This window comes from Oncorhynchus mykiss, chromosome 13 (genome assembly GCF_013265735.2).
Source record: "Oncorhynchus mykiss isolate Arlee chromosome 13, USDA_OmykA_1.1, whole genome shotgun sequence".
Taxonomy (NCBI): domain Eukaryota; kingdom Metazoa; phylum Chordata; class Actinopteri; order Salmoniformes; family Salmonidae; genus Oncorhynchus; species Oncorhynchus mykiss.
The window spans coordinates 32,290,122-32,314,593 of NC_048577.1; the positions used below are offsets into that span (position 1 = coordinate 32,290,122).

Below are 24,472 nucleotides of genomic sequence, written 5' to 3' on the forward strand. Positions count from 1 at the left end.
CCAAATAATTTTATTTTAAAGTATTGCAGTTATTGAGCTTGTATATTAATGACGACAACAACTGGTAAACTTCCATTTATTTACTTTCAACAGGACGTCCATCCGTGCAGACTAGAAGATAAATAAACCAATCGCCATCGCTGCATAACCAAATTGACGAATCACAGGGCTAGGCAGGCGGGTAATTCCGGTTCAAGACTGGTTGAGTTGTGCAGGTAAGTGAACATGAAGTCTTGACTCTGTCACGTTAAAGCTCAGTTTATTTTAGGCAATTTTACAAAACGGATTATATTAGAAGATAAAATGAATAGAGATGGGATCGAGGTGTGTTATCTTGTATGTTATTGATTTATTTAATGATCCAGTTTGAAATGCAAAGGTAAAACTGCGAACGTTACTGTGGGGTTGCAGTCAACAGGCCAAATAGTGTATCTAGCTAACGTTAGCTAGCTATCGTACTTCGGGTGTCGTACAGTAGACACACTTGCAAGATTATATACACTATATAGTAAATAATAATTGTGATAACATTGTGAAACATTTACATTATAATTTCGCACAGTAAGTCACAGTGCGTGATATTGTGTATGGTTTGCTACGTTTATAAAGTAGTAATAGATTTTAGCGCAAGGATTGCTAGCAAGTTATGCTAGCCGCGCTAGCTAAGTTACTTAGAACAAGGGCCGTGGAGTTTGTTAGCCAGTTAGCTAGCCAACATAGTTGATTATGGGCTACAGCCCGTTTTCACAATAAAATCAGTCAAGCTAACAAGAGTATTGAGTCTGAAATCAATACAGTTTATTCTTAATTTAAAAGACTCTGGGAGATTGTGCTCTAGTCTAGTGTTACTGTAGCTGCACGTAAATGTTCACCAAAATTCAATAAAATAATTTGCAGAATAATTTTAGAATATGGCACAATGCCAGGTCATTCTATAAATATATTATGATTGTCATATAGACTCAGAACAAAAATAAATCAATGTTCTGTACAAATAGTGTTTTTAGACATTTGTAGTGCCATACCAAGTAGGCCTGTGTCAGTCAAATAATTTGAGGTATATTATTGATTTATAATGCAATTTGTCTGTGTGTACAGGTCCCTTGGACAAAGAACTGGAGGGATTACCTTGTGGAAGTTACAGTGCATTTGAAAAGTATTCAAACCCCTTCACTTTTTCCTCATTTTGTTACGTTTGTTACGCCTTGTTCTAAAATGTATTAAATCATTTCCCCCCTCAACCTACACCCAATACCCCATAATGACAAAGCTAAAACAGGTTTTTAGAAATGTTTGCAAACGTATAAAAATACAAAAAAAACGTACAAAAAATAGAGTTTCTAAAAAATGTTTTTGCTTTGCCATTATGTAGTATTGTGTGTAGACTGAGTGGGTGGGGACGATTTAATACATTTTAGAATAAGGCTGTAATGCAACAAAATGTGGAAAAGGTGAAGGGGTTTGAATACTTTCTGAATGCACTGTACCTGGAATACACAGTGGATATTTTTCCCCTAAGGATGGATTTGGTGGGAGGTGAACTTTGCTATTGCAAGGTATGTATACACAACATGTGTTTCATGATACAGTATTGATTATGTGTCATCATCATGCATAGAGCTATTTCATGCATAGAGCTTGGTTTAATAACTTTGGACAGATAGTCATTTATGGAACAATGCACATTTGGCTATGTTGACATTTCACTATAATCTGAAATGATGTATCACTATAATATTGTGTCACTGTCTGGCATAGCAACCTAAAGACTGCTACAGAAATATGGTGCTGGAGTCAGATGCTGACACAGGTGGAGGGGTGATTTAGCCAATATAGGGGGTGTTAACTCTACTAAAGACCACTAGATGGCAGAATAGCACATTAGTAGAGTGAACAGTTGCAGAACAGGTGGAATATCAATGGCGGTGATCATAAGGCAGGGGATATGACATCCTTATATAGATGTTGATTGTTGTTTGAAACCGTAAGTAGTTTTGCATTTGCCAAATGAAAGGAACGGAATTTGAATAGATTTTCCTAGAGGTCACAGGACCATCCTTTGCTTATATAGAGATCGCCAGCTTGTAGTCCTAAAAACTGGGAATGAGTTACCTTTGGTTCATTCAGCCATTCTTATGGGTTAAAGAATAAGGCTTTGGGATAAACACTGAAAATAAGGTCTGAGGTTAACACAGGCTTTAGGAGATCTTTGTTATATGAGATAATATCAGTCAGTTAACATGACCTTTATGAATTTTTATGCTTTTTAAAATGTATTATCGTAAATTCTTCAAAATTCACAAAAAGTGACGTTAGCTTATATAGATTCTCATAGACAAAAATGTATAAGATCTCCTAAGCCTACCACAGACCTAATTTTCTGGGTTTATCCAAAAACCCTACAAAACTCAGATTTTGTCCAATGAACCATGGCAGAGTTAGTGCCTACAAAGTGATGCCATAACTATTGCTCTCTATAGGCTACCCGTGTAACTGTGACCAATCTGTTACCTTCAGATCTGCACACAAAAATGGTACGGGGCCAGGGGAAGGTTTTTTTTGTTCCATATTGGGGTTTTATTGAGAAGGCAGGGGTGTATTCATTGTCTTGCAACATAAATTGTTTACTGTTTAAGAACCAAACGGAAGCAAAACAAACGGGGAGAGACCTACCTGATTTTTTCCAGAAGAAACTCTAGTTTTCGTTTGGAGCAAACAATTTCTGTTGCAAAAGATTTTGCAACAGAATCGGTCAGCTATGTTGCCCGTCTGTGCCCTCTGTTGCATTGCAGAAATGGTGTTGTGTTCTTCGGTTCCCCCTGGCTTTATTACATTATAATACAATACAATATACAACACCCATATATTTCCTCTATGGGGGGAATGGTACACACTCTTTTAATGACACTTAGATACAAGGTGATTTTCGAAACCATTTTCTCAAACTATTTTCCTAACCTTAACCTGCTACATTAATTATCCTAACCTGCTATGAAAAAGTCACTTTGGTATCGAATTGGTGTGAAAAGAGTGTTTCCCATAGGGGAATGCTTTGACGCACATGCTATCATATTGCAGGGTAGTATCATAGATATTTATAACTAACCGTGTGTCCTTGTCCTGGTTATGATCCCATAACCATTCACTTTCTCCAATCCTCCAGAATCACGTTTTGATTCGGAGTTATAATGAAACTGTATCCATTCCGGCTCTTGCGTGAAATGTAATAACTGCAAGTCACGATTTAATTGAGCCATGATGGAAGACACAGCAACCCAGTTTCAGACATGTAGAAAATGGAAAGCTTGACTTTGGCTCCCTCTAGCTGAGACATGCTGACGTTCCACTAGTGGCGAGTGTGAGGAATGTCTCCCGCCGCGGCTTTGCTCTCGGGTTCTGTTTTGTCAGACTTGAAATCCGAGGGAGAGAAGCGAGCCGCCATTTTCTGTGTGACGCTCTCCCTAAAACGGCAACAATAAAAACGGATTATCGGGGAAAATACATAACAAGTCGTCGATAAATGGCGTTGGGAAATATGACAAGACCAATTCGATTTGAATAAAACAGCCTTTGAAATAAACTAGATTGAGCATTAATAATTGCAAAGAGAAGAGAGCAAGCTGACTCCGTTTCTCAACTACTCGTTGTTTCGCCCATTTCGTGATTCCGGGAGCAACACGGGGTTACCCAATTTGAACGCACGAGACGGATTTTGTGAAGGGGCATTCTCGAATTATTTGTTTTCCCACATATTTTGTTTCCTTGATGAAATTACTATCAAAGTGCGGGATTTGTTTCTAAAAATTTATTTTTTTAACCCGGACTCGGCTCCTCATCACGTGGTAGGTTCCTCCTTTTTTCTTTGTTACTTTTAACTCCGTAGTAAAAAATAACTTTGAAATCGTGTAACATAATTTAACGTTTAACTTGTTAGGTAACCTACACACCAGTTATCTCTCATTTCTAGTAATGCACAACATTTTTTAGTGATGTTTTAAAATGTTATGTTCCATAGCCGGGTCTACCTTAATTTTAAATCCAAGTTCCAACGTCAGTTACAGGCAGTGTTGGTAACGTTAGGTTTGCTACTCTTTTACTGCATTAGCTGAATGTTCTGCTGCCAAGTACACCATTATAGTAATCTACAACTAGCCAGTCAAGATGAGCCATGATATTCGTAAATTATGGGAGAGTGCGAGGGAAAATGCAGCTGGCGAGACCAAATCATAAAACATTGGTAATAGCATTTAACTGTACCAGATAGAATTGTGTCAATGTCAAGCCTTATTCACCGAAGCTCTTGATTGAGTATCCAAATTACCCCTAGTCAGTCTACTGGCATATAGGCCGTCTAAAAACGTAGTTTGCAAGCTTGCTGTATTGCCCACTATATAATGCATCTCTGCGCCACCGCATTCTAAACTTAATCGTGCATAATGTACACACCCAGGCAATTCTATCGAATGATCGCAATCGTGTGAGAGGGGAACCATTTTCGCAATCCTTCAACGTTAACCAAGAAAATGCGTTGTCGCATAGATTACATTGTAATCATTTTTGAACATTTCCAATTTAGTCATTTATGGCGAGGTTTTCATAATGGCACTGGCAGTTGCAGGCGCGACGTTTTCTACTAATTGTTTCATCAAAATAATGTACTTTCTTTAGCATAAACCAACCAAGCTAGTTTGCAAAATAATTGCACAATTTTAATTTCGCCTAAATTGTGATTTAGCGATATACACAAGGCCGCTAGAAAAAAAAACAATGAACAATATAATCATTGTATTCATTATCAACACATCAAGGTTTTGCCATGCCATGATCTCAACCGTCTCCTATGTGCTTGTACACTGTCTAACGTCAGTGCAGATACTGTAATTTTGTCCCATCCATTTGTCAACAAGGAACTGTGTTCATGTGAATCCCTTTAATTGCACACTAACCTGCTCAATCCCTGGTTAGTGTGTTACAAGATCTGTAGGTTTCCATTATAAATTGTGTTAAATTGCATATCCTTGCATCATATGTGATCTCAGCACTTCAATGCTGTCATTTTCTGATGTGTGAACTTGCTCCAAGATCAAATAATCTCACCAGTGTTTGTCTTGTGGTGAGGGGGAGTTTATCTTCCTGATGATTGTTTGCTGTCATTATGGGTGGGTACTCTACACAGTACACTCTTGGTGTAGCTGAGCTAGTGAGGCCTTGACTGTTGTGCTCTGCTGCTGTACTGGGGCCTCTGCAGATTGCAAATCCATTGACTGAATTTCAAGAGAGTTCCGGGTCTGGGTGACGTGCTTTTTGGGAAATGGTTTCAGGAGGTTAAATACACACAAGCGGGACTAGCCCTGGCTGTGGAGCGTAGAGAGAAAAAAGCCAATTGATTGCACATATTGGCCCGACTGGGTCCCCCACGCCCCTGTCCCCATTGCAGCCCACATGTTGGAGTCAGAGAGACATTTTATGAATAGAGGGTGATGAGCGCCCCGTCTGCTGCTGAGTTGGACCGATGGCTCGGCTAGCTCAGGCCTGGGTCCATGTTATACCCAATTTAATGGAGAGCTGTTCACTCAGAGTACATGGCCTCTCTCTAGCCTGTATGATATGGTGTAGGACTGGGAGAATGTGCTACTGAAAGTGTGAGTCCTCTCACTGCCTGTTTTCACTCCTATTTGTTTTGATATGCCACACAATTGACAAAGCAAGACCTCTCCTCCCCCCCATTGACCCTTTAGATCTTTGTGGAATCCTATCAGCACCCTTCCAGACATATGTGTGTGGTATTGGCACAACCCTAGAAGGAGGCTAACACAACAATTATCTAGTTTATGAATTTGGAGGTTGACCCAGAGGAGGGTACTCAATAACATGAATGGATAAAAGCCACCCATTCAGATTTTTGTCCTTCCCAGCAATGATAACCTTATTTTAGGGGCACGGTGCCCCACTTTAATCAGTTTTCCAGGGCATTCCACTCCAAGAAAATTGGCTCATTGTTGCAAATGTTAGATACTGCCAGTGCCAACTGAAAGTATGACATGATTATGGTTTGCTGGTTGCATTTTAAGTAGGAAATGTTGCATTATGTAAGACCATATTGTGGACTAAGAAATAGTCCAGCTGTAAGTTATTACCAAGGTATGTGTATACATTTTTGGCCTTGATTTAGGCTGTCCTAGCACCTAGCCACTTGGAGCATATGGCAATTTCCTCAGCCTATATTCTAGATCCTTCTATGTCCTAATTTTGCATCTAACCAATCAATATAGAGGCCAAGTTGCCAGGAAAACAGGAAACAACCAATAGAAGTATGGCTGGTTACTTCTGTAGGCTACAGACCATAATGTGCATAAAGCTACATCTGTTTCTCTGGTTAGGCCTAAATGTAGGCCTATTTCTGATGATTATGCAAATCTATATGTACGGATCTGCAGTGTGTTTTCATAGGCGCACTGGGTTTGGGATTTATCCTGTCAGACTATTGAGTTGGCGAGATGGAAGCAGAACCTGTTGGTATTACTGATGTTATTACTTTGTATTGTTCAGACCCCCTCAGGCGGTTAATGTCTGGCTTCTCTGAAGACTTCAGCTCATGATGAATAATCTGTTCCAGTCAGACACTTGAAATCTGTCTGAGCAATCACAGCTTTATTCATACATCTAAATGATCTGCTATTGTGGTTTTCTGTAGAAGCAGTTGTTGTTGCTCATGTTTTCGGGTTGCAGGTATTGTACATCTTGGTTTGGCATATACTTGAGCTGTCGCTTATGTGGACACACACACACACACACACTAGTCTCTTTCCTGGAATCCTGACTGGAGGAAGAGCTGAGGGGTGACATTTGGCTGACTAAAACAACATCGTTGCTGGCTGTTTTGATAGTGTAAGCCTAGTCTGCCACGGCCATGTACACTCAGACGCACACACCCTCCCGTTTCATGCCCTCAAGCCAACATCCCCCCCTCCACCTCAATCCATCTCTCCCCCATCTCAAACCAAGGGGCAGTGCCTCCCTCTGAACTTAAACTCGCTTGGAACACACCTGAAACAATACCTTTGTTCACTTTCCTCCCAGAATGCTCCATTCCTGAATGTTTTTTTTTTTTCACCCCCCCCACCCCCTCACATAAGATAAACATGGACCAGCCAGCCACATTGGAGAAGCAGGAAAAATCGACCCCATTCAACAATGTACATGGCCTGAAGAGAATCCAGAGGAGAAAATTACTTACAAATCTCCAAATAAACTTTGATTAAAAAGGGAGGGGGGGAAAGATGGGCTAAGGACAAGGGCAATGGGCTAATTTACCGGACTCCTGCCTGAACTTGTCATGGCTCCTCAGTAGGATGTTAAAGGCCAAAGTGTTTCACCCCTCCAGGCCTAACTTCAGACAGGCGAGTTGCCCAGATCCTAGAGGTCAGGACAGGGTCGAGAGGAAGCCTGACCACTGGCAGTCTCAGCAGGGAGTGGCTCGACTGACACACAGGCCCCATTCGCTCCTGTGCTGAAGCCACCAAACCAGTCTGGAAGTGGAACCATATGCATCATATATCATTGGGTGAATTGTGGAACACAGAAACACACCACTGGTTTGCTGGTTCCTCAGAGTTTTACTTCTCTCTATGCCAGTTAGCCTATTCAGACACTGGCTTTTATTTTTGTGTTTAAAAAAATAACATCCCTACTGTCAACTAATTGCCCCAGCTTGGTAATACCTCAGACAGCTGGTTGAAATCTCAACGTTTGAGATTAGAGGAACAGAGGAAACTCTGAATTCTTTTCAAACCCAATTGTGTTTTTCCCATTTTCTGTTGTGTATTTCTGTAGCTTTTTTCCCTTGTCGTGGAGGAACCTGAGCGATTAAGAGACTTCAAAGGCAGAAACCACTGGCACAGTGTTTACAAAACCAGGTGCGCTGTATTGTGTATGAGGAGAGGAGTGAGTATACCCATGGGTTGAACCCGACCTATAGTCTAAAGTTCAGTGTGCTGTGGCCTGTGCTCCCTGATGGCCTAATGGCCCAATTAAAACTGCACAAAACTACATGCTTCCCTTCTTCTCTGGGTCATTCCATGTGATTTAAATCACTTTTTTGACTTCACCCCTTTTTGATTTGAACAAAAATGTATTTAGGCCTATGTATTTGCTCATGGTAGAAGTAGGTTTGGGCGACATGGCCAAAGATCATATCATGGTATTTTAAAAAAGTGTTGGGTTTTTGATAGTATTGTATGTTTTTGAATAATACAAGTTCTAAATATGCTTTATGAGTATTGTCTGGCCCAAGGGTAGCAACACATACATTTTAAGTGATTTTAATGGGTCTTTCTCCATTCTGATTGTTTGTACTGTTAAATTTGGTTGTCCAAAGTACTGTCAGCTTGCACTGTGTCTTTGCTGACGAATGCCCTGATTTCTAGCCAGTCAATTGGTTAAATTACTAGTGATGCACCGATATCTGATATTTTCCTTGCCAAAAAACCCGATACCGATTATCAATGTTTTTTTATGGCCTTTTAAGCATTATATTGCAGTTAAATAGTTAACACACACACACGGACGCAGTGGTCTAAGGCACTGCATCTCAGTGCATGAGGCGCCACGAAAGTCCCTGGTTCGAATCCAGGCTGTATCACATCCGGCCGTGATTGGGATTCCCATAGGGCGGCACACAATTGGCTCCGCTTCGTCCGGGTTTGGCCGGGGTAGGCTGTCATTTGTTCTTAACCGACTTGCCTAGTGAAATAAGTGTTACACACACACCACACTGACCAAAAAGTTATTTTGTTGGCATTTGCGTATGTCCCCATTACCAGTAAATCATAATCAAAACCTATTTCTTTCACTTACTTGCTGTGCTGTTTCTTTGTTCATTTGTTCAGTCGTTTCATTCTCAACCAGGATTTATCTGGAACGCCTTTTGGGTCTTTGCGTGTCAAAAAAGATACAAATAACACTTTGACGTATCAAATAAGCTTGTTGGCCAAACAGGACCTGAATTTGATTGCACGTCACATAATAATTTAATGCGATCATCAATTTTTTTTACGTAGTTATTACACTATCACTCGTTTTTCATATGTCATATGTGTGCTGTGATGCTGGTAAAGTTGTCTCGCGCACCTACAGGGCTGGTCATAAAAAAAAAAGCTAGCTAGCTCATGGATGCAAACAATGTTTTTCCCCAAAAACATAGCAAAACGACAATCTAGGTGTCATCTAAAATAACCCTAATTCATAAGACAGTTATTAATTGATTAATGGTGGTTTGGACTCATCTATGTGAAGCTAGCCACAATAAGGATTAGCCACAATAGTGGACTTTGGGGTTAGCCTTCAAAATAAAAGTATGGCATAATTCTGCTACTATTTGTATTAATTTGCATCATTGTCAATGACATGACATACTTTTATTTTGAACGCAAATTCCACTATTGTGCCTAATAGGGTTGCACATTTTGGGGAATAATCAGAGGTGGAAATTTCTGTGGGAATAACAGAAATATATGCAAATTAATATTAATACCCTTTAAATGTGGATGTTTTTTTTTACATTGGATATATTTAACGTATCATATGGAGACAGAAACATAAACATTTTACCTTATCATAAGTAGACATAATTGCAAATGTTTAAATCCTTCCAAAATAAATGTTAAAAACGATTTAGTTACGAATTTAACTTTTGAATAAATGAGTTGACTCTTCACATGGGATGATTTCACTGAACAACAAAAGAAAGGGAATATTGAATGATCCCCAATGATCCATCGCATCTCCCAAAAACATTTTCAACATACATTTGTAAAATTATAGGCTAAACTAAAGCTCTCCTCTCAGGCTTCCATGTCGTCTCCCTAGACCTCCTAAATGTCCACCTCTTGAACATCAGACTCTTGAGGCCTAATATTCACGGTCACTTTCCAACCTTGTTGAGGATGGCTCATTATCAGGCTCCAAAACCATCAGATTTGCCTGGATGGCCACCAATTTTTCAACCATTGTATTGGTCAGCCTGTTGCATGCTTTGGTGTGTGTTCCCAAACATGGACCAGTTGCACTCTGAGGCGGTTGATGTTGGTGGGATTTGGAGGATGATGGAGGCAACAGGGAAAGAGCCACAGATCCACAAAGTATAGGTTTCAGGCAGAAGTCTTCACGCTTTTTGATGTATTTCAGAACTGCAGTTTCCTCTGCTTGGAGCAACAGTGAAGTGGGAAGGGCAGTACAGATTTCTTCTCTTACATCCGCAAGCAGAGTCTGAACATCAGACAGGATGGCATTGTCTCCCTCAATCTGTGCAATGGCTACTGCTATAGGTTTCAGGCTGCTTACCACGCTCCCAAAATACATCCTCCAGGAGGATCCTCTTGATGGGGCTGTCCATATCAGCAGACTGATATGGCCATTTCTTGCAGAGACTCCCTTCCCCTCCAGGAGACTGTCAAACGTGATGACAACACCACCCCAACAGGTGTTGCTTGGCAGCTTCAATGTGGTGCTCTTATTCTTCTCGCTTTGCTTGGTGAGGTAGATTGCCGCTATAACTTGATGACCCTTCACATACTTAACTATTTCCTTGGCTCTCTTGTAGAGTATATCCATTGTTTTCAGTGCCATGTTGTCCTTGAGGAGCAGATTCAATGCATGGGCAGCACAACCAATGGGTGTGATGTGAGGGTAGGACTCCTGCACTTTAGACCAAGCAGCCTTCATGTTTGCAGCATTGTCTGTCACCAGTGCAAATACCTTCTGCGGTCCAAGGTCATTGATGACTGCCTTCAGCTCATCTGCGATGTGTCTGTTGTCCCTTGTGCTCTTGTAGAATACTGGTTGGGTGGAGATTATGTAGTTAATTGTTCCTTGCCCAACAACATTCGACCACCCATCAGAGATGATTGCAATACAGTCTGCTTTCTCTATGATTTGCTTGACCTTCACTTGAACTCTGTTGAACTCTGCATCCAGCAAATGAGTAGATAAAGCATGTCTGTTTGGAGGGGTGTATGCTGGGCAAAGAACATTCCGAAATCTCTTCCAATACACATTGCCTGTGAGCATCAGAGGTGAACCAGTTACATACACAGCTGTCTGTGTATGCATAAGGTGTCTGATTCATCATTTTCACCTCGAATAGAGGTAGAGGGACTTGTTGTCAGAGGTTGCTTGTTGTGAGCGCTGAGGGAACTTCATGCACTTTGCCAGATGATTCTGCATCTTTGTTGTATTCTTCACATATGATTTGGCACAGTATTTGCAAATGTGCACAGCTTTTCCTTCTACATTAGCTGCAGTGAAATGTCACCACACATCAGAGAGTGCCCGTGGCATTTTCCTGTAAAGATTTTAGTCAAAACAAATACAATTCCATGTACAGATAAATAGTTAAGCAGTTAGATTAAACATCACCTTTTGTAAGATAAATGTTTTAAAATGAAACATAATTAACACTCCTCAGTTAGCAGGCTCAAGCAAGCTAAAACCCACATGGTAGCAAAAACTAACTAGCAGAAATGAACAAGTTAGAAATGATTTAAACACACTTTGCTGTAGGCTACTATTTACTAGTTAACAAAAAATCATGTATGTCAAATAAAATATATTCAACCCACCCGGTATTGTAATCAAAACTTAACAGAAAGCATGTAGTCCTTGACTCAGACAGTGTAGTAGTATGGGCTCAATAGCATCTCATTGGTGTGCAAGATCTTGAGAATCAGCTGTACATGTGATGGGAAAATGCACTGTGCATGCAGAGGGTTGCAATTCCATTGAATTGCCGATAGTTTAACCAAAATATGCCACAAGCTCTAGAATTGCCTTGTGTATCCCGCAAAAAAGGTTCACTGTTATAAGCTAACTTTTTTTGGTGAATTTAAGCAAAATTCCCGGGCTTAACTTCCCATGGAAAATTTCCAAGTCTGCAATCCTAGTGCCTGATCCTTATTGTGGCTAGCTTCACAACACATAACCCGGTCCGGTCAAGCTTCACTAGCCAGATGAAGCTAGCTGGCTGCTTATAACGTTAGCTTTGGGCAACAGGGTTAAGTAGCTGGCTAGCTATTTATTTTCATTAACTAAAGTTCAATTTCAATAGGCGAACAAGTGGCAACCTAGCTAATACTTACTCACACGGATTCCTAAATCATTGTCTAGAATAATGAAAATGACTGCAGTTTCTACTGGTCATTGTTTTCAGGCTGGTTGTATAGGTGCTAGCTATGTACCAAGCTAAAGCTAGCCACCCCAGAAGTTGTGGTCAAACAAATTATGCGTTATTACCATTGCGATATTGTAAACACATCGATCATGGCCGCTGTTTGCTTGTTTGCAGACGTTTTTTGTACAGCTTTGACAGTGCTACTGTATCTTTATTGACACGCAAAGACCCAAACGGCGTTCCATAGTAAGCATGTCGGGAATAGCAGTGACGCTATTACTGTGTAACTCCGGCAGGGCAACATCTGAAAAATAGCACACTTGGTAATGTGTACCGGTGCTCGACCAGTTGGCGAAAGCCAACATCACCCATGACAGAGAACAGTTGATTGTCAAGGGCAATGAATTCCATTATCTTGGCTTTGATGGATTTCTCCTTTGAATTGTCTTGCTGAAATTTTCTTACTGTTTCAAATGACTGCTCAACTTGTTTACTGCTAAATCCACATAGCAGACATTGTGGGCTAGGTTAGGAATGCTGTGCAGCACTTGTAGCACAACATTTTTACATGGCGTCATTACATCATGTTACAGTGGGGCAAAAAAGTTTTTGGTCAGCCACCAATTGTGCAAGTTCTCCCACTTAAAAAGATGAGGCCTGTCATTTTCATCATATGTACACTTCAACTATGACAGACAAAATGAGGGGGAAAAATCCAGAAAATCACATTGTAGGATTTTTAATTAATTTATTTGCAAATTATGGTGGAAAATACGTATTTGGTCACCTACAAAGAAGCAAGATTTCTGGCTCATCAGTAACCATCAGTAACACACTACGCCGCCAGGGACTCAAATCCTGCAGTGCCAGACGTGTCCCCCTGCTTAAGCCAGTACATGTCCAGGCCCGTCTGAAGTTTGCTAGGAACATTTGGATGATCCAGAAGAAGATTGGGAGAATGTCATATGGTCAGATGAAACCAAAATATAACTTTTTGGTAAAAACTCAACTCATCGTGTTTGGAGGACAAAGAATGCTGAGTTGCATCCAAAGAACACCATACCTACTGTGAAGTATGGGGGTGGAAACATCATGCTTTGGGGCTGTTTTTCTGGAAAGGGACCAGGACGACTGATCCGTGTAAAGGAAAGAATGAATGGGGCCATGTATCGTGAGATTTTGAGTGAAAACCTCCTTCCATCAGCAAGGGCATTGAAGATGAAATGTGGCTGGGTCTTTCAGCATGACAATGATCCCAAACACACCGCCCGGGCAACGAAGGAGTGGCTTCGTAAGAAGCATTTCAAGGTCCTGGAGTGGCCTAGCCAGTCTCCAGATCTCAACCCCGTAGAAACTCTTTGGAGGGAGTTGAAAGTCTGTGTTGCCCAGCAACAGCCCCAAAACATCACTGCTCTAGAGGAGATCTGCATGGAGGAATGGGCCAAAATACCAGCAACAGTGTGTCAAAACCTTGTGAAGATTACAGAAAACGTTTGACCTCTGTCATTGCCAACAAAGGGTATATAACAAAGTATTGAGAAACATTTGTTATTGACCAAATACTTATTTTCCACCATCATTTGCAAATAAATTCATTAAAAATCCTACAATGTGATTTTCTGGATTTTTTTCTCTCATTTTGTCTGTCATAGTTGAAGTGTTCCTATGATGAAAATTACAGGCCTCATCATTTTAAGTGGGAGAACTTGCACAATTGGTGGCTGACTAAATCCTTTTTTGCCCCACTGTATATAGGTATGCACGTAAGCTTTGACATCGGTTTTGTACATCGGCATTAATCTAGACATCGGCCGATACTAATGTTGGCATTATTAGCTAATATCGTCTGATTCCGATATGTTCACCGATTATTTCGTGCATCCCTATAAATTACATTGTTGTTTTGTCTATTCATCGCTTCTGATAGATCTGAAAATTATGCAATGCCATGAATTTGATGAGGGATGTCCCCGGTTTAACCTGGACACAAACAGTTGGAATTTGCGCTGGCTTCAGCCATGACTGCACATTGCGTGCAGGTGCGAGCGTGTGTGTGTTTCACTGTCCAATCCAAGGCTCGAACATGATCTGAGCGTGTGATCTGAGGCTGTTTGGTCTCTTGGGCATCAACTTTGGAAAGCCTCAAGGGAGAGCGGACAGTGCATTATAAACAAATAGCCGCGTATATTGGCCAAAAAAGAACATCAGTTTTATTTAATGTTTTTCCCTGTGTGTGGAGAAAAGTGAGGCTGGGCATCCGTTAAACAGTAGTTGAACTTTGTCCAGCCTAATGATTTAAATACTTCCTTTTTGTTCTTCCTTAGGCTCTCTGTCTGGTTCCTGACCTATTTAGTGTTTTTATATGCTGTTTAATCTGAAATGATGTTCGCTTCTTACAGTCACCATTTCAGGTTTATTCAAATACTTTTAATTCAAATCTGTATGGTTTGGTTTCGATATTTAAACCAATTGGTAGGCCCAGGTAGTCACAAAAATAGATGGGTGTTGGTTAAATTGTGATTTTAATGAATGGTGTGGATTTGGAGCGGGAGTTTACTTTCTTTCTTGACCGCAGAGCAGGTTTTAGCATTGCGCATCGCTCCATGAGCTTCCAACAGCTGAACTGCTCCACACACACACACACAGTCATTATCAGTGTAGCATGGGAACTTTGATCCGGACACATTAACTGCTGCATGCTGGAGAAATCCTTATCGCATTCAAGGGCTGGGTTTAATGTGAGTCTGTGGATGGTTCCCACGGATGGCATAGAGAAAGGTTATGACCTTCAGCTGCAATCCGAGTAGCTGCAGAGTCTGATGGATTTACCTGGTACTAGACCAGGTGAGGGAGAGTCATTGATGTTTCTCAGTCAATAGGTAGGATATTGTTTTGTTGTAAAAATGAAGTGTGTGTATATATATATATATATATATATACAGTGCCTTGCGAAAGTATTCGCCCCCCTTGAACTTTGCAAACTTTTGCCACATTTCAGTTTTCAAACATAAAGATATAGAACTGTATTTTTTTATGAAGAATCAACAACAAGTGGGACACAATCATGAAGTGGAACGACATTTATTAGTCATTTCAAACTTTTTTAACAAATCAAAAACTGAAAAATTGGGCGTGCAAAATTATTCAGCCCCCTTAAGTTAATACTTTGTAGCGCCACCTTTTGCTGCGATTACAGCTGTAAGTTGCTTGGGGTATGTCTCTATCAGTTTTGCACATCGAGAGACTGACATTTTCTCCCATTCCTCCTTGCAAAACAGCTTGAGCTCAGTGAGGTTGGATGGAGAGCATTTGTGAACAGCAGTTTTCAGTTCTTTCCACAGATTCTTGATTGGATTCAGGTCTGGACTTTGACTTGGCCATTCTAACACCTGGATATGTTTATTTTTGAACCATTCCATTGTAGATTTTGCTTTATGTTTTGGATCATTGTCTTGTTGGAAGACAAATCTCCGTCCCAGTCTCAGGTCTTTTGCAGACTCCATCAGGTTTTCTTCCAGAATGGTCCTGTATTTGGCTCCATCCATCTTCCCATCAATTTTAACCATCTTCCCTGTCCCTGCTGAAGAAAAGCAGGCCCAAACCATGATGCTGCTTTTATGCCAAACATAACGTTTTGCATTGTTGCCAAAAAGTTCAATTTTGGTTTCATCTGACCAGAGCACCTTCTTCCACATGTTTGGTGTGTCTCCCAGGTGGCTTGTGGCAAACTTTAAACAACACTTTTTATGGATATCTTTAAGAAATGGCTTTCTTCTTGCCACTCTTCCATAAAGGCCAGATTTGTGCAATATAAGACTGATTGTTGTCATATGGACAGAGTCTCCCACCTCAGCTGTCGATCTCTGCAGTTCATCCAGAGTGATCATGGGCCTCTTGGCTGCATCTCTGATCAGTCTTCTCCTTGTATGAGCTGAAAGTTTAGAGGGACGGCCAGGTCTTGGTAGATTTGCAGTGGTCTGATACTCCTTCCATTTCAATATTATTGCTTGCACAGTGCTCCTTGGGATGTTTAAAGCTTGGGAAATCTTTTTGTATCCAAATCCGGCTTTAAAAACTTCTTCACAACAGTATCTCGGACCTGCCCGGTGTGTTCCTTGTTCTTCATGATGCTCTCTGCGCTTTTAACAGACCTCTGAGACTATCACAGTGCAGGTGCATTTATACGGAGACTTGATTACACACAGGTGGATTGTATTTATCATCATTAGTCATTTAGGTCAACATTGGATCATTCAGAGATCCTCACTGAACTTATGGAGAGAGTTTGCTGCACTGAAAGTAAAGGGGCTGAATAATTTTGCACGCCCAATTTTTCAGTTTTTGATATGTTAAAAAAGTTTGAAATATCCAATAAATGTCGTTCCACTTCATGATTGTGTCCCACTTGTTGTTGATTCTTCACAAAAAATAGTTTTATATCTTTATGTTTGAAGCCTGAAATGTGGCAAAAGGTCGCAAAGTTCAAGGGGGGCGAATACTTTCGCAAGGCACTGTGTGTGTATGTGTATATATATATATATATATATATATATATATATATAGTTGAAGTTGGAAGTTTACATACACTTAGGTTGGAATCATTATCTCATTTTCAACCACTCCACACAAAACTAGTTTTGGCAAGTCGGTTAGGACATCTACTTTGTGCATGACACAGGTTTTTTATCCAACAATTGTTTACAGACAGATTATTTCATTTTACTCACTGTATCTCAACTCCAGTGGGTCAGAAGTTTACATACACTAAGGTGACTGAACCTTTAAACAGCTTGGAAAATTGCAGAAAACGATGTCATGGCTTTAGAAGCTTCTGGTAGGCTAAGTGACATAATTTGAGTCATTTGGAGGTGTACCTGTATTTCAAGGCCTACCTTTAAACTCAGTGCCTATTTGCTTGACATCATGGGAAAATCAAAAAAAATCAGCCAAGACAATAGTATTCAAGTATAAACACCATGGGACCACGTAGCCGTCATACCGCTCAGGAAGGAGACGCGTTCGGTCTCCTAGAGATTAACGTACTTTGGTGCGAAAAGTGCAACGTAATCCCAGAACAGCAGCAAAGGACCTTGTGAAGATGCTGGAGGAAGCAAGTACAAAAGTATCTATATCCACAGTAAAATGAGTCCTATATTGCCATAAACTGAAAGGTCGCTCAGCAAGGAAGAAGCCACTGCTCCAAAACCGCCATAAAAATGCCAGACAATGGTTTGCAACTGCACATGGGGACGAAGATCGTACTTTTTTGGAGAAATGTCCTCTGGTCTGATGACACAAAAATAGAACTGTTTGGTCATAATGACCATCGTTGTGTTTGAAGGAAAAAGGGGGGTGCTTGCAAGCCGAAGAACACCAGCCCAACCGTGAATCACGGGGGTGGCAGCATCATGTTGTGGGGGTAATTTGCTGCAGGAGGGACTGGTGCACTTCACAAAATAGATGGCAACATCTCAATACATCAGTCAGGAAGTTAAAGCTTGGTCGCAAATGGGTCTTCCAAACGGACAATGACCCCAAGCATACTTCCAAAGTTGTGGAAAAATGGCTTAAGAACAACAAAGTCAAGGTATTGGAGTGGCCATCACAAAGCCCTGACCTCAATCCTATGGAGAATTTGTGGGCAGAACTGAGAGTGTGTGCGAGCAAGGCGGCCTACAAACCTGACTCAGTTACACCAGCTCTGTAAGGAGGAATGGGCCAAAATTCACCCAACATATTGTGGGACACTTGTGGTAGGCTACCTAAAACTTTTGACCCAAGTTAAACAATTTAAAGGCAATGCTACCAAATACTAATTGAGTGTATGTTAACTTCTGACCCACTGGGAATGTGATGAAATAAATAAAAGCTGAAATAAATGTTCTCTACTATTATTTCACAATCTTAAAATAAAGTGGTGATCCAAACTGACCTAAGACAGGGAATTTTTACTGTATGCTTCCAATTTCAACTGTATATATAATTCTTACCGATAGACCCTATTTCAAATCAAATTTAATAAGTCACATACACGTGATTAGCAGATTTTTTTGTGGGTGTAGCCAAATGTGTGTGCTTCTAGCTCCCGACTGTGCAGTAATATCTAACAATTAATATCTAAGAAATTATACAACATATTCACACATCTATGTAGGAATGAATTAAGACTATATACATATGGACGAGCGATGTCAGAGCGGAACGAATGAAGATATCGTATAGAAAACAGTATATACACATGACATGAGTAATGCCAGATATATAAACATTAAGTGACTAAGATACCGTAGAATACTATTGAATACTGTATACTCATATGAGATGAGTAGTGCAAGATATGTAAACATTACTAAAGTGACGAGTGTTCCATTCCTTAAAGTTGCCAGTGATTCCTAGTCTATGCCTTTTGGCAGCAGCCTCTAATGTGCTATTGACTTCCGGCGCCGACAGAGATGGCCGCCTCGCTTCGCGTTCCTAGGAAACTATGCAGTGTTTTGTTTTCTTACGTGTTATTTCTTACATTAGTACCCCAGGTCATCTTAGGTTTCATTACATACAGTCGAGAAGAACTACTGAATATAAGATCAGCGTCAACTCACCATCAGTACGACCAAGAATATGTTTTTCGTGACGCGGATCCTGTGTTCTGCCTTTCACCCAGGACAACGGAATGGATCCCATGCAGCGACCCAAAAAAACGACTCCGAAAAAGAGGGAAACGAGGCGGTCTTCTGGTCAGACTCCGGAGACGGGCACATCGTGCACCACTCCCTAGCATTCTTCTCGCCAATGTCCAGTCTCTTGACAACAAGGTTGATGAAATCCGAGCAAGGGTAGCATTCCAGAGGGACATCAGAGACTGTAACGTTCTTTGCTTCACGGAAACATGGCTCACTGGAGAGACGCTATCCGAGGCGGTGCAGCCAGCGGGTTTCTCCACGCATCGCGCCGACAGAAACAAACATCTTTCTGGTAAGAAGAGGGGCGGGGGCGTATGCCTTATGGCTAACGAGACATGGTGTGATGAAAGAAACATACAGGAACTCAAATCCTTCTGTTCACCTGATTTTAGAATTCCTCACAATCAAATGTAGACTGCATTATCTACCAAGAGAATTCTCTTCGATTATAATCACAGCAGTATATATCCCCCCCCCCCCCCCAAGCAGACACGCCGATGGCTCTGAACAAACTTTATTTGACTCTTTGCAAACTGGAATCCATTTATCCGGAGGCTGCATTCATTGTAGCTGGGGATTTTAACAAAGCTAATCTGAAAACAAGACTCCCTAAATTTTATCAGCATATCGATTGCGCAACCAGGGGTGGAAAAACCTTGGATCATTGTTACTCTAACTTCCGCGACGCATATAAGGCCCTGCCCCGCCCTCCTTTCGGAAAAGCTGACCCCGACTCCATTTTGTTGATCCCTGCCTACAGACAGGAACTAAAACAAGAGGCTCCCACGCTGAGGTCTGTCCAACGCTGGTCCGACCAAGCTGACTCCACACTCCAAGACTGCTTCCATCACGTGGACTGGGACATGTTTCGTATTGCGTCAGATAACAACATTGACGAATACGCTGATTCGGTGTGCGAGTTCATTAGAACGTGCGTTGAAGATGTCGTTCCCATAGCAACGATTAAAACATTCCCTAACCAGAAACCGTGGATTGATGGCAGCATTCGCGTGAAACTGAAAGCGCGAACCACTGCTTTTAATCAGGGCAAGGTGACTGGTAACATGACCGAATACAAACAGTGCAGCTATTCCCTCCGCAAGGCTATCAAACAAGCTAAGGGTCAGTACAGAGACAAAGTAGAATCTCAATTCAACGGCTCAGACACAAGAGGCATGTGGCAGGGTCTACAGTCAATCACGGACTACAAGAAGAAATCCAGCCCAGTCACGGACCAGGATGTCCTGCTCCCAGGCAGACTAAATAACTTTTTTGCCCGCTTTGAGGACAATACAGTGCCACTGACACGGCCTTCAACGAAAACATGCGGACTCTCCTTCACTGTAGCCGAGGTGAGTAAGACATTTAAACGTGTTAACCCTCGCAAGGCTGCAGGCCCAGACGGCATCCCCAGTCGCGCCCTCAAAGCATGCGCAGACCAGCTGGCCGGTGTGTTTACGGACATATTCAATCAATCCCTATACCAGTCTGCTGTTCCCACATGCTTCAAGAGGGCCACCATTGTTCCTGTTCCCAAGAAAGCTAAGGTAACTGAGCTAAACGACTACCGCCCCGTAGCACTCACTTCCGTCATCATGAAGTGCTTTGAGAGACTAGTCAAGGACCATATCACCTCCACCCTAGACCCACTCCAATTTGCTTACCGCCCAAATAGGTCCACAGACGATGCAATCTCAACCACACTGCACACTGCCCTAACCCATCTGGACAAGAGGAATACCTATGTGAGAATGCTGTTCATCGACTACAGCTCGGCATTCAACACCATAGTACCCTCCAAGCTCGTCATCAAGCTCGAGACCCTGGGTCTCGACCCCGCCCTGTGCAACTGGGTACTGGACTTCCTGACGGGCCGCCCCCAGGTGGTGAGGGTAGGCAACAACATCGCCACCCCGCTGATCCTCAACACTGGGGCCCCACAAGGGTGCGTTCTGAGCCCTCTCCTGTACTCCCTGTTCACCCACGACTGCGTGGCCTCGCACGCCTCCAACTCAATCATCAAGTTTGCGGACGACACAACAGTGGTAGGCTTGATTACCAACAACGACGAGACGGCCTACAGGGAGGAGGTGAGGGCCCTCGGAGTGTGGTGTCAGGAAAATAACCTCACACTCAACGTCAACAAAACTAAGGAGATGATTGTGGACTTCAGGAAACAGCAGAGGGAACACCCCCCTATCCACATCGATGGAACAGTAGTGGAGAGGGTAGCACGTTTTAAGTTCCTCGGCATACACATCACAGACAAACTGAATTGGTCCACTCACACAGACAGCATCGTGAAGAAGGCGCAGCAGCGCCTCTTCAACCTCAGGAGGCTGAAGAAATTTGGTTTGTCACCAAAAGCACTCACAAACTTCTACAGATGCACAATCGAGAGCATCCTGGCGGGCTGTATCACCGCCTGATACGGCAACTGCTCCGCCCACAACCGTAAGGCTCTCCAGAGGGTAGTGAGGTCTGCACAACGCATCACCGGGGGCAAACTATCACCGGGGGCAAACTACCTGCCCTCCAGGACACCTACACCACCCGATGTTACAGGAATGCCATAAATCATCAAGGACATCAACCACCCGAGCCACTGCCTGTTCACCCCGCTATCATCCAGAAGGCGAGGTCAGTACAGGTGCATCAAAGCTGGGACCGAGAGACTGAAAAACAGCTTCTATCTCAAGGCCATCAGACTGTTAAACAGCCACCACTAACATTGAGTGGCTGCTGCCAACACACTGACACTGACACTGACTCAACTCCAGCCACTAATAATGGGAATTGATGGGAAATGATGTAAATATATCACTAGCCACTTTAAACAATGCTACCTTATATAATGTTACTTACCCTACATTATTCATCTCATATGCATACGTATATACTGTACTCTATATCATCGACTGCATCCTTATGTAATACATGTATCACTAGCCACTTTAACTATGCCACTTTGTTTACATACTCACCTCATGTATATACTGTACTCGATACCATCTAATGTATCCTGCCTATGCTGCTCTGTACCATCACTCATTCATATATCCTTATGTACATATTCTTTATCCCCTTACACTGTGTATAAGACAGTAGTTTTGTTATTGTTAGTTAGATTACTTGTTGGTTATTACTGCATTGTCGGAACTAGAAGCACAAGCATTTCGCTACACTCGCATTAACATCTGCTAACCATGTGTATGTGACAAATAAAATGTGATTTTTGATTTGATTTAGTGATGGCTGTTTAACAGTCTGATGGCCTTGAGATAGAAGCTGCTTGTCAGTCTCTCGGCCCCAGCTTTGATGCACCTGTACTGACCTCATCTTCTGGATGATGGCGGGGTGAACAGGCAGTGGCTCGGGTGGTTGATGTCCTTGATTATCTTTTTGGCCTTCCTGTGACATACTTAGCATGTTTTTGACCAACATTAGGCCTAGGTCTTTATGCTTAACCATCATAAATGGTAAGTACCGTATATTGTGTTATGACAAAATTACTAGCCCGTTTTCCTAATTTTAACCTTTTTTAGCACAGCCTACATTTTTCCCTCTGTACTGGAGGTTGATCCATTTCAGGTTTTACTGGTGCTAACCCTGCGAAGGCTGCCTCCACCGAAGATGAACCTAATTTAATTACTTCTGTGCATAATAGGGTGATGGGCGTAGAATATGCATCATGACTAGGTGAGATGGGCCTCATCGGAATAAGGTGATTGTGTGAAATTTGTGCCTAAACGGAGCCTGCGGTTGGTTGGACAGGGTATCGCTGGCTGGGTGGAGCTTCTTATATGCCTGCAACTGGTTAGACTGGGAGGGTTGGTCTTAAAGGGCTCTGTAACAGGAGTCCTGTTTCCAACGCTCGGCTCCACACCGCCATGCCCGGCGAGCAATATGGCTCAGGGTCATCCATGAGAATGTGAATTTGTTTGTATCACCGCATGTGTGTTAGAGAGCCACTCTTGCTTGCCTGGTTGTATAGGCAGAATAAATGTGTCAAATTCAACGGTGAGGAGTAGGGATGCACCTATATGACATTTTTGGCCGATATCCAATATTTTCCTTGCCAAAAAACACGATAGCGATAACTAATATTTAGAATTTGAGTGGCATTATAGTACAGTTAAATAGTTGAAACACACACACTGACCAAAATATTTTTGTTTCACTTGCTGTGCTGTTTCATGGTTCAGTCATTTAATTTTCGCCCAGGATTTCCTCATACATGCCAAGCAGTGAAGTTTCATCTCTGTCTGTTGCTTCTTCTGTCGTGGGTCCTCTTCCTCGGTGCCAACTGTCACTGTGTCCGTTTCCATCTTGTCCATCTGTGTCTGTAACATTTCACGTAAACCCTGTTTCTTGTCTGCGTCAAATTAGCGGTCCTTGTACCTAGCATCAAGCATGGTGGTGACACAGTAAAGAGGCTCAGAGAGAATACCACCGACTCGCTTGTTCAGAGCCTCTAGTAGAGTACTTTTGCAAGTTTTAACCCGACGGTCTGTGCCGGCAGTTTTGTTGAGCAGGCGTTTCAATGCCATGACGGAGGGTATGATGTCTGCTGCAGACGCAGCTGGTGAGCTTATTTCTCGAGTCAGTTGTTTGAATGGAGCTAGGAGTGTGTTCATGTTTCAAACATGTTCTCAAATGCCATTGACATGGCAGCAGCGGTGTGAGAACCAGCACATTCTATACGGCTTTCCTCAGTACAAAATCCTCGTCAACCCACTGTACTGTCAGACTCCGCATGCACATGGGGCTGACATGGCTGGCCCAAATGTCAGTTGTGAAGCTAATAGCAGTGACGCTCATGGATATGCGTTTCAACAATACTGTGTAACATCCGGTAGGGCAACATCTGAAAAATACCGCCCTACTTGGTTGTGTGTACTGGGGATCATGGTGCTGGACCAGTTGGCGAAAGTCAACATCATCCACGACAGAGAACGGTTGATTGTCATGGGCAATGAATTCCAATTTCTTGCCGTTAATGGATTAGTACAATGCAGTAAATTATAGTATACTCAACTCTAGAGTACTGTTCCATACAGGACTGTACTGAACTATACTCCACTTTTAAAAAAGATATTTACTGTACGGTGCTCTTAACACGTGTAAAACATAAACGTCTATGATTGGTTTAGATTTGAACCAATCATGGATGTCTATGTATGGGCCAAATCAAGGCCGGACTGGACCAAAAATAAACATTGTTGGACGTTGAAATGAATGCCGGCCCAGATCTTGTCAAAAACGTATTCTTTGGACGTTGAAATCAAGGCCATGGCCGACTGACCAAATTTCATTCACTTTTCAACTTCCATTGACGTCCGGTGTTGGTTGATGCTTAGATGCGGGTTACAATAAATGGAAAGAGAGGGAGCTTGTGTATGTGTGTGAGCGAGACACCAAAGAGTGCCTACAGCAGCACCTAGATCTTCTGTCAGACTTGGGCCCGGACAGTAAATCTCAGCAAGACAAAAAATAATGGTGTTCCAAAAAAAAAGGTCCAGTTGCCAGGACCACAAATAACAATTCCGTCTAGGCACCGTTGTCCTTGAGCACACAAACTACACCCACCTAGGCCTAAACATCAGCACCACCGGTAACTTTCACA

At 42.1% G+C, this 24,472-nt stretch overlaps 1 protein-coding gene across 6 annotated transcripts in view; it reads left to right on the top strand.

Moving 5' to 3' along the window:
* Positions 1-219: 219 nt before the first annotated feature.
* The window catches only part of LOC110486139 (KAT8 regulatory NSL complex subunit 1), an 80,308-nt gene continuing 56,055 nt past the window's right edge, over positions 220-24,472 (top strand). For 2 of the 6 annotated variants that reach the window (XM_036940773.1, XM_036940775.1), the window contains exons 1-2: positions 220-324; positions 1,099-1,556. In XM_036940773.1, the coding sequence (XP_036796668.1) occupies positions 1,431-1,556 (126 nt within the window). In that variant the 5' untranslated portion in view covers positions 220-324; positions 1,099-1,430. Of the gene's footprint in view, positions 380-1,098; positions 1,557-3,392; positions 3,843-24,472 lie in introns of those variants that run through there. The other 4 variants (XM_036940778.1, XM_036940779.1, XM_036940774.1 and 1 more) reach the window with 3 other exon arrangements.